Below are 16,950 nucleotides of genomic sequence, written 5' to 3'. Positions count from 1 at the left end.
AAAGCACTCAGGCTTTCACACTGGATTTGCAGATGAGGTTTTCTGAGGCGCTTTACAGGTGCTATTTTTAGCACTAAAGTGCCTGAAAAATGCCTCCAGTGTGAAAGGGGTCTCAAACATACAATAACACTTGAAACATGCAGCCACATGTTGGATAAATACAGGTAAACAGTAATTTCTTCCCCAGACATCTCCAAAAAACATGATTCACAATTGTATTATGTTCGAATGAAGAGGAAGGTATTCATATGCCTTTTAAACATGTAATCATATTTAAATATTCATTCAACCCATTATAGGTACAAGAAAACATTTCTTCCAAAGCGTTTGTATCACTTCAGGTGGTCAGATGTAGAAGCTTACGCATCATTTACCAAGGGAAACAAAGGGAGGGGGGAGGGGGGAGATAAAGCAGACGTGGACTGAAAAAGGAAGAACAAGGTTTAGGACAGAGGAGGATACAGAATATTATATGGACGGTGGGAAAAGGGCCAAAAAGCGGGTACCGCCAGTGTTTTTTTTACCAACATCAAAATAGATAGTTAAAGACTGTGCAAAGTGGAGTTTTATTATACTTTTTTTTTTAGCTTTTATAAATTAATTTCTTGGGGGGGCGGATGAAAAACTTTATAAAGAAGCCTGTCATGTAGCTCCCTTTGTTAGTACATTACCTACATGTTTTTAACATTTCCAATAAATTACGTATTTACTACGCTTAGAAGGCGCCGCCTCATTTGATCCAGCACTGTGTCTGGGCTGCATCTTTTCTCTCCCGTCTCCACTCCCCCTCTACTCACAAGGACTGAGGCAGCAGTGGGAGCCTTTGGCTCCTACTGCTGCCAATTAAACGCTGTGAGGAGAGGCAAAGCCGAGATGTGCCGTGCGTCTATAGACACACACAGCCTGGCTCAGGATCAAGTTTGAAACAAGCTTGTTGTGATGTCGACCTCTCCTATCCATGTTCTGCAGTCAAAAGTCTGTGTCATAGGAAAATACTGCATCTTCTACTAAATGGGCACCCTAAAGCCAGCCATAATCACAGTACTCCGTTAAAGCCGAATTGCAAGCAGTTAAAATACATAGATGAAATACATATATGAAAGCGGTTTTACTTGCCAAAGGATTTGCATTTTCAGCCATCCATTCCCCCGTCTCTACTCTCCCTCTACTCACAGGGACCCAGGCAGCAGTGGGAGCCATTGGCTCCTACTGCTGACAATTAAACGCTGTAAGGAAAGGCAAAGCCGAGATGTGCCGTGCGTCTATAGACACGCACAGCCTGGCTCAGGATCAAGCCCACATGTCTGGCCTCATAGTAAGTGGCTTGCTACGGTGGCAGACACAGCAGAAGAAAAAAACAAGATCGCTGGCAGGGGACCCAAGAAGAACAGGTTCGGGGGCCACACCATTGTACAGAGCAGGCATGTATAAAATGTTTATTACTTTAAATAAAAAAAATGTGGCCCGGATTCTCAGAGGACTTACGACGGTGTACATGGCGCTACGTCGTCGTAAGTCCGAATCCGAGCCGTCGTATCTATGCGCCTGATTCTTAGAATCAGTTATGCATAGATTTCTATTACATCCGACTGGCGTAAGTCTCTTACGCCGTCGGAGTCCAACTGCATTTTTACGCTGGCCGCTAGGGGCGTGTAAGCGGATTTACGTGTCAAAATATGTCAATTATCTAGATACGCAAATTCCCAAACGTACGCGTGGCCGACGCAGTAAAGATACGCCGTTTACGTTAGGCTTTTTCTGGCGTAATGTTGCCCCTGCTATATGAGGCATAACTGTGGCGTACCAATGTTAAGTATGGCCGTCGTTCCCGCGTCGAAATTTGAAAATTTTACGTCGTTTGCGTAAGTCGTCCGTGAATGGGGCTGGACGTCATTTACGTACACGTCGAAACAAATACGTCCTTGCGGCGTACTTTGACGCAAAGCACACTGGGATATTCCACGGACGGCGCATGCGCCGTAAGTGAAAAACGTCAATCACGCCGGGTCACAGCACATTAACATAAAACACGCCACCCTGTTCAACATTTGAATTAGGCGGCCTTACGCCGGCCGAATAACGCTACGCCGCCGCAACTTACGGAGCAAGTGCTTTGAGAATACAGCACTTGCCCGTCTAAGTTGCGGAGGCGTAACGTAAATCGGATACGTTACGCCGCCGCAAGGATACGCCGTTCTATGAGAATCTGGCCCACTGCCTTTAGAAATGCTTTAAGGTCATTTACACAAGATAGATGATAGAAATTCACCAAGAAATCTGAACACTGGTATATCTTGTCACTGCCTGCCTGCATACGATGCATGCAGCATACAGAAGAAAACAGGCATTAGGCTAACTGGTGCAATAATCAGCAGCCACATCTTATTAACCCCATCCACTTGACAGGGAATTGTTCAGACCAGTGACAGGACTGCAGTGATCAGGGGAGGTGCAGCTGTATCTGGGGCCCTGAGGCTGAAGTTGGACCAGGCTGATGTCTCCTCTGTGGCACAAGGACAGTCTGGGAGCACAATAATAGTAAAGCAGCTATACTGGGGCCCATCAGGCAGACTGAACACTACGGATTTTCACACATCAGTGAGCTATACTAATCCTGACAACTAGAAATGTGTCAATGCAATTATTTACATATATACATGACTCCTACTATTTCCAAACTGAAGGGCTTGTATCATGCAACAGAATTAGAAGTATGCCATTCTAAGAGAAAAAAAAAGTCACATGTGAAAGCTCGGAGACATGCCATGCCCCCAATTTAGTACAGGTTTAATAAGGCATTCCTTGCAGAAGACATTGATGGACTAGCAACTTCTCTATCAGTTTTGACAGGTATTGCTCATTTTCCCTAATGCATTTTAATGCATGATCTAAATATATGACAATGTGTGCGTAGAGGAGAGATTAAATTATAGCAAGCACAGCAGTTACAAAAGGAGAAGTGTTATCCCACATAACATTGTTTTACCAGAGATCAGACATTTGACACATACCTTGCAATTTGTAAAATGTGTGCTGTGTAACTACCGAGGTTCAACGTTTTGAGAAACAAATGCAGGCTTGATGACCCCGTTGAAAGAAAAAGCGCAGGAGCAAACATTATTAAAATACTCCCCAGGCACATTATGCAAATAAGCCAGTCCTGATCTAGAGAACAGGCTTCTGGGTAATGCCATTTACCTACGGCTTCCCACAAGCACAAAACATTTTGTGCAGAAATGTTGCTGTTCCCCGTCAATGCAGTAATCGCTGTGGGTAGCCTGCAGAGTGCAATGCTACAGCAAAAGATAGAGAGAGAGACACACTGGGATGCCAGGGGACATTGGATGTACTGATGGACATTAAAAAAAAAAAAAAAAAAAGATTTAAAAATGTAAATGCATCTAGTCTTTTTTTTGTTTTTTACACTCTAAGCTGCCTTGGATTTGTCAAACCCTGCTAAAATCATATTATAGCTAAACAGAAAAAATAAGTAATTTATCAGGACTTTCCCACACAGGAGCTTTTGAAAGCAGAAGAAATTTTAGAATGCTAGTGAAAATTCAATGGTCTGCCTATCAAAAAGGGATTGTTACATTTTTAGCAGATACTGGTCAACCCATTCACCCACAATTGCTGTCTGCCTTGTTTTTCTCATTAAAGTGATTGTAAACCCTTGCAACCCATTCAGTTTAAAATGGAGATGAAGGCGTTTACCTTTTTTCCCCTTTATTTATAGGTGATCACATAATCTCTGTTCTCAGCTGCATAAGAGTGGAGGAGAGGAGAAACAGCAGAACACTGATCTTCCCAGTAAAAGGCTGTGCAGGTAGGGGTGGAGGGGTGCATACCTCCCAACTTTTTGAGATGGGAATGAGGTATAATTGGCATTGTCTGATGTTTTTTCACCTTCATGCATAGGAAACAACTAGGGTTGTCCCGATACCAGTATCGGTATCGGGACCGATACCGAGTATTTGCGGGAGTACTCGTACTCCCGCAAATACCCCCAATACTGAAATAGAATACTTGTTTCCCCCCCCCGCCGCAAACCCGTCACCGCAAACCGCAAAGCCGCCGCCGCCATTAATCAGCGTGCGGGGAACATTACAGCTTTCGTTTGAATAGCTGTATCCCCGCCGCGTATAGACACTCCCCCTTGCGCGGGATTGGACGGATTGAACGGCGGCACCATCAAGGTATGTAGGACATGGCTGCATTATGTGGGGGACATGGCTGCATTATGTGGGGGACATGGCTGGAATATGTGGGGGACATGGCTGGAATATGTGGGGGGACATGGCTGGAATATGTGGGGGGACATGGCTGCATTATGTGGGGGACATGGCTGCATTATGTGGGGGACATGGCTGGAATATGTGGGGGACATGGCTGCAATACGTGGGGGACATGGCTGCAATACGTGGGGGACATGGCTGCAATACGTGGGGGACATGGCTGCAATACGTGGGGGACATGGCTGCAATACGTGGGGGACATGGCTGCAATACGTGGGGGACATGGCTGCAATACGTGGGGGACATGGCTGCAATACGTGGGGGACATGGCTGCAATACGTGGGGGACATGGCTGCAATACGTGGGGGACATGGCTGCAATACGTGGGGGACATGGCTGCAATACGTGGGGGACATGGCTGCAATACGTGTGGGACATGGCTGCAATACGTGTGGGACATGGCTGCAATACGTGTGGGGCATGGCTGCAATACGTGTGGGGCATGGCTGCAATACGTGTGGGGCATGGCTGCAATACGTGGGGGACATGGCTGCAATACGTGGGGGACATGGCTGCAATACGTGGGGGACATGGCTGCAATACGTGGGGGACATGGCTGCAATACGTGGGGGACATGGCTGCAATACGTGGGGGACATGGCTGCAATACGTGGGGGACATGGCTGCAATACGTGGGGGACATGGCTGCAATACGTGGGGGACATGGCTGCAATACGTGGGGGACATGGCTGCAATACGTGGGGGACATGGCTGCAATACGTGGGGGACATGGCTGCAATACGTGGGGGACATGGCTGCAATATGTGGGGGACATGGCTGCAATACGTGGGGGACATGGCTGCATTTGGGGACACATTTAAAAAAAGTATCGGTATTCGGTATCAGCGAGTACATAAAAAAAAGTATCGGTACTTGTACTCAGTCCTAAAAAAGTGGTATCGGGACAACCCTAGAAACAACCATAAACCTTTACAACCCCTTTAATCGAGTTGAAGAAAAAAAAAAGGAAGGGAAAATGCACAGGAATGCAAAAACACACACCAGCATGCATCACAAATGTGCATGTAGAAAAGCATAAATTGTGGTGTGAACCGGCCCTAAATCTTTATTACAATATAACCAGTTAGAGTAGGAAGGGCTGAGAAATACATGATATACCATCGCTGATCTTATACTAGATGGTCATAAGGTAAGGCTGCCATACTGAACCTCTGCAACCAATACTTTGAGCGAGTCAAAGCACTGTAGCCAGAGATAGCCATGCAGAATTTCCGCGAGGCGTTCAGAAATGGCAGTTTGACATATTTCTGTCCATCCAGGTTTCCTTTACCGCAACCTTTCTTTGTTCACAGAAGAGACAAAGCTCAAAAGGTAGCATCTCCTATGACATGGTGCCTAGAGCTCTGCCAGGCTTCCTAGCAGCTGATGCAAAACTCCCTAGAGTAAAGTCATCCACGGCTCGCCTAGCCAATGGGCTACTTGCCGATATTCTTAGCTTGACAAAAGGTAATGAGTTGGGGGAACTTGGGAGGTAAGCAGAGACAAAAGAAAAAAATCTTCCATACTCTACTCCTTTTAAAAGAAAGCAGCAACTTCATGAATAAAAATACACTCAATATAAATAAAAACACTCAAAAAAACAGGGACCAAATCATTCTGCATTTAGAATATATTAAGCTTTATTATTTTTTCTATACCTGGGATGCAGCACTTGTTGTCGATTGGTGCCATCGTCTTCCTGTTTGATTAACGGGTACCAAGCCGGCAACTCCAAGGCCTGTATATGTTCTGTCTGAAAATGAACACATGAAACAACTGAATGATCTCCAAAGAATTGAAAGAAAGAAAGAAATCAAAGAGATGCCATACACTACTACACACGGCTTGAATCTGAGGCATTGGCAGTTATGTGTGGACCGAGTCACAACATAATTCAGTGGTTTTACTTTGAGTCGCAAAAAAATAAACATGTGGAGATTATTTCAAAAACAGGCAAGCTTATAGGTTGGTCAAAAGAATATGTTTACACAGATACAAAGGTGTCAAATTAAAAAAAAGGAAGTGGCAAAAGAAAATAGGTAAAGAGAATTTATATATATATATATATATATATATATATATATATATATATATATATATATATATATATATATATATATATATACACATACATACACACACACACACACATACACACATATACATACACACACACATATACACACACACAGTGGATATAAAAAGTCTACACACCCCTTTTAAAATGTTTAGGTTTCTGTGATGTAAAAAGAGAGACAAATCATTTCAGAACTTTTTCCACCTTTAATGTGACCTATAAACTGTACAACTCAATTGAACAACAAACTGAAATCTTTTAGGCGAAGGGAAGTAAAACTAAAAAACTAAAGTAATATGGTTACATAAGTGTGCACGCCCTTAAACAAATACTTTGTTAAAGCATCTTTTGATTTTTATTACAGCACTCAGTCTTTTTGGGTATGAGTCCATCAGCATGGCTCACCTTGACTTGGCAATATTTGCAAACTCTTCTTTGCAAAAATAAGCCAAATCTGTCAGATTGCGAGAGCAATTCTTCATTCTTCATCTCACCCCACAGATTTTCAAATCGGATTCAAGTCTAGGCTCTGGCTGGGCCATTCCAAAATGTATCTTCTTCTGGTGAGGCCATTCCTTTGGATGTATGCTTTGGGTCGTTGTCATGCTGAAAGATGAAGTTCCTTTTCATGTTCAGCTTTCTAGCAGAAGCCTGAAGGTTTTGTGCCAATATTGACTGGTATTTGGAACTGTTCATAATTGCCTCTACCATGACTAAAGCCCCTGTTCCAGCTGCAGAAAAACAGCTCCAAAGTGCAAGCATGATGCTGCCACCACCATGCTTCACGGTGGGTATGGTGTTCTTTTGGTGATGTGCACTGTTTTTGCACCAAAACATATCTTTTGGAATTATGTCCAAAAAGTTCAATCTTGGTTTCACCTGACCAGAACACATTTTCCCCACATGCTTTTGGGAGACTTCAGATGTGTTTTTGCAAAATTTAGCCAGGCTTGAATGTTTTTCCTGGTAAGAAACCCCATAGCCCAGACGTATGAAGAATATGGGTTTGTTGTCACATGTACCACACAGACAGTATTTGCCAGATATTCCTTCAGCTTCTTTAATGTTGCTGTAGGCCTCCTGGCAGCCTCCCTGACCAGTTTTCTTCTGGTCTTTTCATAAATTTTGGAGGGACGTCCAGTTCTTGGTAATGTCACTGTTGTCCCATATTTTCTCCACTTGATAAAGACTGTCTTCACTGTGTTTCATGGCATATCTAATTCCTTGGAAATTATTTTGTACCCTTTTCCTAACTGACACCTTTTAACAATGAGATCCCTCTGATGCTTTGGAAGGGCTCTGCGCACCATGGCTTTTGGTGTAGGATGCAACCAAGAAAATGTCAGGAAAGACCTACTAGAACAGCTGAACTTTATTTGGGGTTAATCAGAGGCACTTTAAAATGATGGCAGGTGTGTACTGACTCCTATTTAACATGAGCTTAAATGTGATTTCTTAATTCTACATCCCTAGTTATAAGAAGGTGTGCCCATCCCTAAAAGATTTCAGTTTGTTTTTCAACTGAGTAGTACAGTTTATAGGTCACATTAAAAAGGTGGAAAAAGTTCTGAAATTATGTATCTTGGTCTCATTTTTTTTACAAAAACAGTTTATCTTAATGTAAGCATCCTTATTAAAACTTTTAATTAAAAAAACACAGTTTCTATGTATAGTTTGAAGTTTATATGTTCGTGGTTGCAGCCATATTTTTGTATTATTAGATTTAAATGCTCTGCTCCCTGCTTGTTCGTGCACTGCTTGTGCTTTCTTCTCATCGTGGAAATCTGCTGACTTTCGGAAAACGATGCACACTCCATGTGGCTGAATCCCAAAGTCAAAGAGAAACAATAAGGCTACATTTACTGAGGCGGCTAGAGCCACATCTGTATGCAGCACCACTCTGCTATGGCTGCATACAAACTGATCCAGTAGTTGTGTCCAGTTTGTGTGCAGCCAGAAATGCTGACCCTGGGCACAAACAAAAAGCAGGTACATGCAAACAGCTGCGAGAGCAGCCATTGATATCCAACATGCACAAATCTGTACGTGTGGCTGCAACTGACCACACACAGCTTGTGCATTTGGCAAAGCTTCTCTGCCTGCCAGCAAATATGTCTGGCATCTCAGATGTGAATGTAGCCTAATCATATAAAATATTTGTTTTACACATAAACATTTAATACATGACATTAGATTCAGAAATTATGGGACTTCAAGAGAGAGCAGTAAAAAGCGATGGCGATTATTCACTGCTCACTTTTTTTCACAATTTTGTGTGTAATTTTCATATTCATCTACTGAACTTTGTAAACAATTTTTTTTCCCAACATCCTAGTTATCCATGTGAGAAAAATAGCATGCCACATGCTGAAGTGACACGAAAATACAAAATATTCATATGCAATATTTCATATTTACCAAACACAAAACATTACTATGCCAGTATTAAAAATCAGAAAAGAAGATTTGGTTTCCAGGATACTGTTTCCAAGACAAAGAGGACCCCCAATTCCTTTTCCCTGATTTTCAATCTGCTTTAAATCTCCAATCAAATTAATTATTTAGTTATCTACAAAAATGAAAGACTATTATGCCAATTCCATTCAAAAAAACTTGTTGACCCCATTCAGGGTTCTTTGTCTAGAAGGCCTCACACATAAACATTTTATATGAGACACGTATAGACATTTAAACATTATTCTTACTGACCACTTTTTCATTAACCTAAATATATGCGCAAATAGGAACGCTCTCTACATCATACTCTAGACCAGGGATATGTAATTAGCGGACCTCCAGCTGTTACAGAACTACAAGTCCCATGAGGCTAGCAAGACTCTGACAGCCACAAGCATGAGTCCCATAGGCAGAGGCATGATGGGGCTTGTAGTTTTGCAACAGCTGGAGGTCCGCTTATTGCATATCCCTGCTCTAGACTTTGAGGAATGACAGGAGATAAGGAATAATGGCAACAAAATCTCTATCAAAACATACATTATAGAAACAAAATCAATATAAAATATTCAATCATTGGCATCATGCTCCAGAGCTTTTCCAGACAATTAACCCTGCAACCCTATGTGTTAGAGATGCAACATTTATACAGGTATCTCACATCACATTTTTTAAACCATTTGGAAAATCGCTGTTTGATATACTATGCTGCCAGCCATGTAGGGTCCCTTACACAGGCCATCCATTTGTTTCATCAGTTCAGTCACTCTTTTCAAAGAAAAAAGGGATCCCACAATCAAAGACTCCAAAACCAGAAACTGGGCGAAGTTGGAAGCACAGTGATGCAGCAATGAGGGGGACACATTGCCAGAAAACAACACTTTTGCAAGATAAATCTGCCACAATGTGAAATAAACCAAGCACATTATTGCAAAGGCTCCAAGCAATTTATTTTTACTTCCAAAGCTGGAACAGCGAGCCTTGCAACACTCCAGACCAAACCCCCCCCCCCCCAAAAAAAAAACCTTTCATGACCTGTAGCTGCAGATGTTTAGTAGTTTTGCAATGGACGCTGGTTGGGGTGATGGTATCAGCGCGATTACAACCCCAGGACACAGATGGTGAGCTTATGAATAACCAGCCACACATTCAAACCAAGGGAGGTGGATTACTAGTGAACAACATTACCTCAAATGTGGAATTTTTGGCAGCCATTGGGCCCAATACATAGCAGCAAACCCCTGGATGTCATCTCCTAGACCCAAAATCTAAGTGGCTTCCCACCCCAGATGGCCATAATGAACCTACCTGGAAGTCACTTTTCCCATATTCATCAAGCCTGGTCACCTTCAAGCGATGTTTAATAAATGGTTTTATGTAAACTAGTATTACATTCTAGGTCAACATGACCTAATTATGGAAATTGCCTGCATCAGACATCATCTACATAGTGTGACTTTGTGCTGCAGATGAAGGTAAATGCTGAAGAACCATATGGAGGTTTATTGTGCCCATTTTTCTCATCAATGTTTAGAATGTGCAGCTCTTAACAGAAGAAAGATATGCTTATATTAAAAGGAAAAAGTCACTAAAGTAACACAATGTGACACTAGTTAAATTGCTTCAAAGTCAAAATGACCTTTTCAGGCACCTCTAGATCTTTCGCAGCCCTCAGTGAGCACAGCAGTCCTATGGGAGGAGAGAAAGGGGGCTGCAGCTCTATGACTCTGAATCACACGCTTTCAGCTACCGACAGGGAACATATGCTCACAAAACCAATTCTCTCCCTATACTGTACAACTGCTATAGCATAGTCAGGATTGGAATATCCTTGCCTAATGATTTGGGACAATAGCACAGAGTTTGCCAGAATAATTCCTGTATTTAGGAAACTCTTCTTTCTCTTTTTGTAAAGTTGAGAAATAACGTAGATATACAGTATACATATGCACACATGAGATACTTGGCATGTGGAAATTTATTTATATATATATATATATATATATATATATATATATATATATATATATATATATATATATATATATATATATATATATATATATATATATATATATATATATATATATATATATATACACACATATATACATATACACATATATACATACACACACACACACACACACACACACACACACATATATATATATATATATACACACACACACACACACACATACACATACACACACACTAAAAATCTTGTGCCCACATACAGCATCATTAGCTGTATTAGCTCTCCCTTGACTCCTGAGTGGAGACCTTCTTTCACTTAAGTTCAGTCCTGAACGGTTACCGACAGGGCTGTGCACACCTGTACAGTGCATATGCTGGTCGACAACAAAACATGGACCCAATATCCCCCTCAGGTTTTTTCGAAGCCTCCGAGCTCCAGGAAACATACCAGAAGACACTGAACAACCAGTTTCCTTTGCACCAAACATACAGGGGTTGGACAAAAATATGGAAACACTACAGGGTTTGCAGGTGTGAAAGTGACGAAATGTTGCGTGTTGAAAGCAGAATTGTTGCAACATGCTTTTGCTTCCACTGTGTGAAGAGACACCTAGCCAACAGGTGGGAAGCCGCACTTTCATCATTCGCTATGTGTGTTTCTAGTAATATGGAGTCATGTCAAAGCTTACAGAAGTTTCAAAGAGCAAATTGTTGCTGCCCGCTTAGCTGGTGCCCCTGTGACTGAAGTTATTATTTTATTTGCAGTGTCATGAGGTACGGTATCAAAGGTTACAAAGGCATATACAGTTTCCCGGAATAAGCTATCTGAAAAGCAAAAGTCGTCGTCATGCTCAACTGACTTAAAGAGACAAAAAGGACATTGCGCAGGATTGTGACCCGGATTCTTTCATGAAGAATGGTATCAGATTCCATTATCCACCATCCAAGACTTATATGGGCCTAAGGAGATCAACACCCTATATCAAGGTGTGCAAAATTATTAGGCAGCTTCTTTTCCTCAGACAAAATGGGCCAAAAAAAAAAAAAAAAGTCTTTCAGAGGGATGTAGCACACAAGCAGTGGTACAGGAAAAACTCTGCATCTTTCAAGAAGACCATGATATTTATGCAAGACAATGCTAAATCGCATGCATCAAAGTACTCCACTATGTGGCTAGCCAGTAAAGGCCTTAAAGCGGTAGTTCACCCCCCCCCCCGACACATTTTACCATCGAGACAGGCATTGTAGCGCGAGCTACAGTATGCCTGTCCCGATTTCTTTAACCCCGTACTCACCTTGTAGTCGTCCATCGTAGATTTCGGCTCCCGCGGGGAATGGGCGTGCCTATGGAGAGGGAGGATGATTGACGGCCGGCCCTGGCACGTCACTCTCCCCGAAGACAGCCGGAGTAGGTCTCGGCTCTTCACGGCGCCTGCGCACAGGCTATGCGCACGCGTCGTGAAGACCAAGCCTATTTCGGCTATTTCCGGAGAAGCGTGACGCGCCAGAGCCGGCCGTCAATCATCCTCCGTCTCCATAGGCACGCCCATTCCCCGGTATCTTCGATGGACGACTACAAGGCGAGTACGGGGGTAAAAAATTCGGGACAGGCATACTGTAGCTCGCGCTACAATGCCTGATTTTAAGGTAAAAGAAAAAAAAAATGTTTTTTTCCCGTCGATAGGGTGAACCCCCGCTTTAAAGATGAAAGAATAATGACATGGCCCTCTTCCTCGTCTGACCTAAACCCTTTTGGAGAACTTGTGGGCCCTTCTTAAATGGGAGATTTACGGTGAAGGAAAACAGTACACCTCTCTGAACAGTGTCTGGGAGGCTGTGGTTGCTGCTGCACAAAAAGTTGATTGTCAACAGATCAGGAAACTGACAGATTCCATGAATGGAAGGCTTATGACTGTTATTGAAAAGAAGGGTGGCTATATAGGTCATAGATTTTTTTTTATGTCAGGATTATTTACAGTATTTGTAAATTTTGAGTTGTTTGTTTATTATCCTCACAATAAGGCCGGGTTCACACTGGTACGATACGACTGTGGATCAGACTTTGCGCTGCGACTTCAATGATATATGTCTCTCCCCGCCAAGACCATACCAAACCCTTCAGATTAAAAAAATAAATAAAAAAAAAAAACACGTTCTGGGACGAGCGAGCGTCAATCCCGGACCATACCAGACCGCATGCCCTCAACATGGGGCATAATGGGGCAGTGACGTCACAAGGAGCGTGGTCTCTGGATGACGTCAGTGGGTGGCCACGCCCCCATGGCTATAAAAAAACCTGCAAAGAGAGGAGCTCGCACAATTGGGGGAGATAGCATCGGGTGACGATCGGAGAAAGAACCGGCAGAAGAAGACATCACTGGAGGGAGAAAAGATGCTGGAGCTGCTTCAATAAAGGACTTTGTCAATAACCTGAGTGCTGGTTTTATTTCTTTGACACTTTTTTGGGGTGAATGGGTAGGGGGTACAATGCACCCTATACTTATTCACATAGGCTGGGAGGCCGCGATACCAGATTTCAATAAGCCCGCCCGCAGCCCCCCTGACAATCACGACCCAGGATTGTCGGGAAGAGGCCCTTGTCCCCAGAGGGACAAGAACTTCTTTTGGGCAACAGGCGTCCCGCAATTTTGTTTGCGTAATTTTACAGTGATTCGTCGGGCAACAATCGCTGCAAAATTGCACCACGATCAGGGTGCCACTGGAAGGGGTGGGGATTTGCTGCCATTTCAAATCACGGAGCCTGCCAGATGAAAAAAAACAAACAAGTGAGATGGGAACATTTTTGTTAGTTTTTCCTTTTTTGTTGCATAATTCTGCACAATAATAGTTGCCCAAAAAATTGCTCCCACATTTTCGCATAAGAAAGCCAAAACCTCACTTTTACTTTCTTCAATATTCAGGTTTGAGGTTTAATTATGAAATGAATCCTCAAAACAACAACTTGCCTAATAATCGTGCATACAGTGTGTCAAGAATCACCAGCACAACAGAAACAGACATTTTTCTCAAAAAGGCAAACCAATAATGCTTCCAGCAGCAAATGGAAATGTCTTTTCTACAGAACACCATAAGGTCTACTTGTTCTTCAACATAATTCCATAAGACAGTGTCCCACCTACTCAATGATTTTACCCACAGGAGGGATATCAGTCCCAGAATTTTTGGATATAGTACTCAATTCAGCAGGTCAAACAGGTTTTCCTCATACACTGGTCTCCTCCTCAACTCCTACAACACTGCTCTGTAGAGTCTCCTATATTTAAAAATCCCTCATACAGGTCCATTAGCCCCCTACCATACTAAATAATATGATACTCCGCCTAAACCAAATTAGGGTTTGGGGTGTACACCTGTGGCCTTTAATACTATATCAAGAGAGCAGCCTAGGAAGAAACCATGGCTCCCTCCAGAGAAACAGTGGACAAGTGACACAACCATCCAGGGATAGAAAGTATGTTATTTATAGAATTACCAGGTAAAAATAAAGCAAAAACAACCTTAAAGTGGTAGTGAGCCCCATTCATAAAATTTGACCTAAGCACATATATCTGTAGTGTTTACTTATCTCTCTCCAAAGCTCCAGGGTCAGTTCTGACACACAAGAGAACAGCAGCAGAAAATGTGTGTAGGGTAGGGAGCTTAGAGGTAGATAAGCAGAGAGCTTGTCTATTCACAGTACAGCTTTGCATGTTCCTTCGTTCCTATGTGAAAGGGGGGGGTGTCTTTCCTCAAATCAGCTCTTACACAGCGTAAGCCTAGATTACACACCTAGTGCCGAATGAGGAAACAAGATTTGTAACACGATATACGTTTTCTAAAGAATGTAGAAAGGGAAAGACAGCAGATATACAGTTGTGTTCAAAATTATTCAACCCCCCAATGCTGTAAAGGGTTTTAGGGAATTTAGTGTACATTTGTAATTGTATTCAGAATGAAATCCTACAAGGACTTCTTAAAGAACCATATGCAACTAAAATGACATCAATTGGTTTTGTAATACAGTAGTAAATGTTTATTTTGTGAATTCTTCATTTACACAATTATTCAACCCCTTAAAGACTACCACTCTGAAGAACAGAGGTTCATTGAAGTGTTTTCAATCAGGTATTGAAAACACCTGTGGATGTCAGGGAGCAGCAATAAAGCATAATAAGCACCAATCAGGCAGCTTTAAAATGACTGTGATACTCAGCTCCTTCTAGACATTTACTGGTGTGGTTACAAACATGGGGAAGTCAAGAGAATGGTCCAGGAAGACAAGAGAAGAGGTGATTACTCTTCACAGGAAGGGCAATGGCTATAAGAAGATTGCAAAGATGTTCAACATACCAAGAGACACCATAGGAAGCATCATTCGCAAATTCAAGGCAAAGGGCACTGTTGAAACGCTACCTGGTCGTGGCAGAAAGAAGATGCTGACTTTGACTGCTGAGCGCTACCTGAAGCGTAGAGTGGAGAAAAGTCCGTGTGACTGCTGAGGAACTGAGAAAAGATTTGTCAGATGTGGGTACTGAAGTTTCTGCTCAGACAATACGGCGCACACTGCTTAATGAAGGCCTCCATGCCAGAACTTCCAGGCGCATCCCCTTGCTGTCTCCAAAGAATAAGAAGAGTCGACTGCAGTATGCCAAAAGTCATGTGGACAAACCACAGAAGTTTTGGGATTGTGTTCTGTGGACTGATGAAACTGTTTGGGCCCATGGATCAACGCTATGTTTGGAGGAGGAAGAACAAGGCCTATGATGAAAAGAACACCTTGCCCACTGTGAAGCATGGCGGGGGTCAATCATGCTTTGGGGCTGTTTTGCTTCTGCAGGTACAGGGAAGCTTCAGCATGTGCAAGGTACCATGAATTCTCTTCAGTACCAGGAGATATTGGATAACAATGTGATGCAGTCCGTCACAAACCTGAGGCTTGGGTGACGTTGGACCTTTCAACAGGACAATGATCCCAAGCATACCTCCAAGTCCACTAGAGCATGGTTGCAGATTAAAGGCTGGAACATTTTGGAGTGGCCATCGCAGTCACCAGACTTAAATCCGATTGAGAACCTCTGGTGGGACTTAAAGAAAGCAGTTGCAGTGCGCAAGCCTAAGAATGTGACTGAACTGGAGGCTTTTGCCCATGATGAATGGGCGAAGATACCCATAGATCGCTGCAAGACATTTGTGTCAAGCTATGCTTCACGTTTAAAAGCTGTTATAACTGTAAAAGGATGTTGTACTAAGTACTCAGATTGAATGTCACTTGGGGGTTGAATAAAACTGATAATGATGTGAGCACAGAAAAGACATTTGTGGTTATTTCATTATAAATGTTATGTTATATTTGTCTGACCTACACGTGCCTCTTTGATTTAATTGTAAGCAGGATGACTGAATGATCAAAATCAATGTCAAACTGGCCAAAACAATCAATTTCAGTGGGGGTTGAATAATTTTGAATACAACTGTACATGTAAAACTTATGTAGGGAGATTTGTTTCATCTCTGTATATCATCTGAGGCTGTTCACTCCACTGGGTATAGGAGATGATTTACAACAATTTTAAAGCGGAAGTAAACCCATCTATGAAACAGTTTCATTTCTGTCACATTCCGGAAATGTAACACTCCCATTGGTTGTGCTCTCAACCAAACTGTCAAACCATCCAATGGCTGGTGTCATAACTGATCACCTGTGCAGCACCATGGCAGTTGTAGATTAAACGGAGGCAAAGATGGCAGCTTCCTTGGCTGAAAACAATAGAGGGGGTTTACTTACACTTTAAAGTACAGAAAATACACAGCCACCAAGCCCAGGACTAGTATACTGCAATATATGTAATTTTTGTTTTTGGGGTAAGATGACATAGAAAATAATGTGTGGCTGAAAAAAATATACAAGAAAACAAGAAAATAAATACCTATCTGGCCTATTATGCTTAATAATAAGTGTGGCCCTGAAACATGATGAAAACGTCTACAAGGGTTTTCCCAAAAACAGATACATTAGAAATTTTCCCAAAAAATACTCTCACAAATAAGAACATTCTATTCACTTAAGCCTCATACACAAGATCGGATTTTCCCGCAGACAAAGCGTCTGACTTTTTGGCCAGGAATTTATCTTCCATACAAACGG

At 42.4% G+C, this 16,950-nt stretch overlaps 1 protein-coding gene across 1 annotated transcript in view; it reads right to left on the bottom strand.

The window, feature by feature from the left end:
- The window catches only part of SKIL (SKI like proto-oncogene), a 72,925-nt gene that overhangs the window by 33,243 nt on the left and 22,732 nt on the right, over window positions 1–16,950 (bottom strand). Inside the window, exon 3 of the mRNA XM_040349333.1 lies at window positions 5,953–6,047. Coding sequence (XP_040205267.1) covers window positions 5,953–6,047 — 95 coding nt within the window. The remainder of the gene's footprint in view (window positions 1–5,952; window positions 6,048–16,950) is intronic.

This window comes from Rana temporaria, chromosome 4 (genome assembly GCF_905171775.1).
Source record: "Rana temporaria chromosome 4, aRanTem1.1, whole genome shotgun sequence".
Classification (NCBI taxonomy): Eukaryota; Metazoa; Chordata; class Amphibia; order Anura; family Ranidae; genus Rana; species Rana temporaria.
This window is presented reverse-complemented; position numbering and strand designations above follow the sequence as displayed.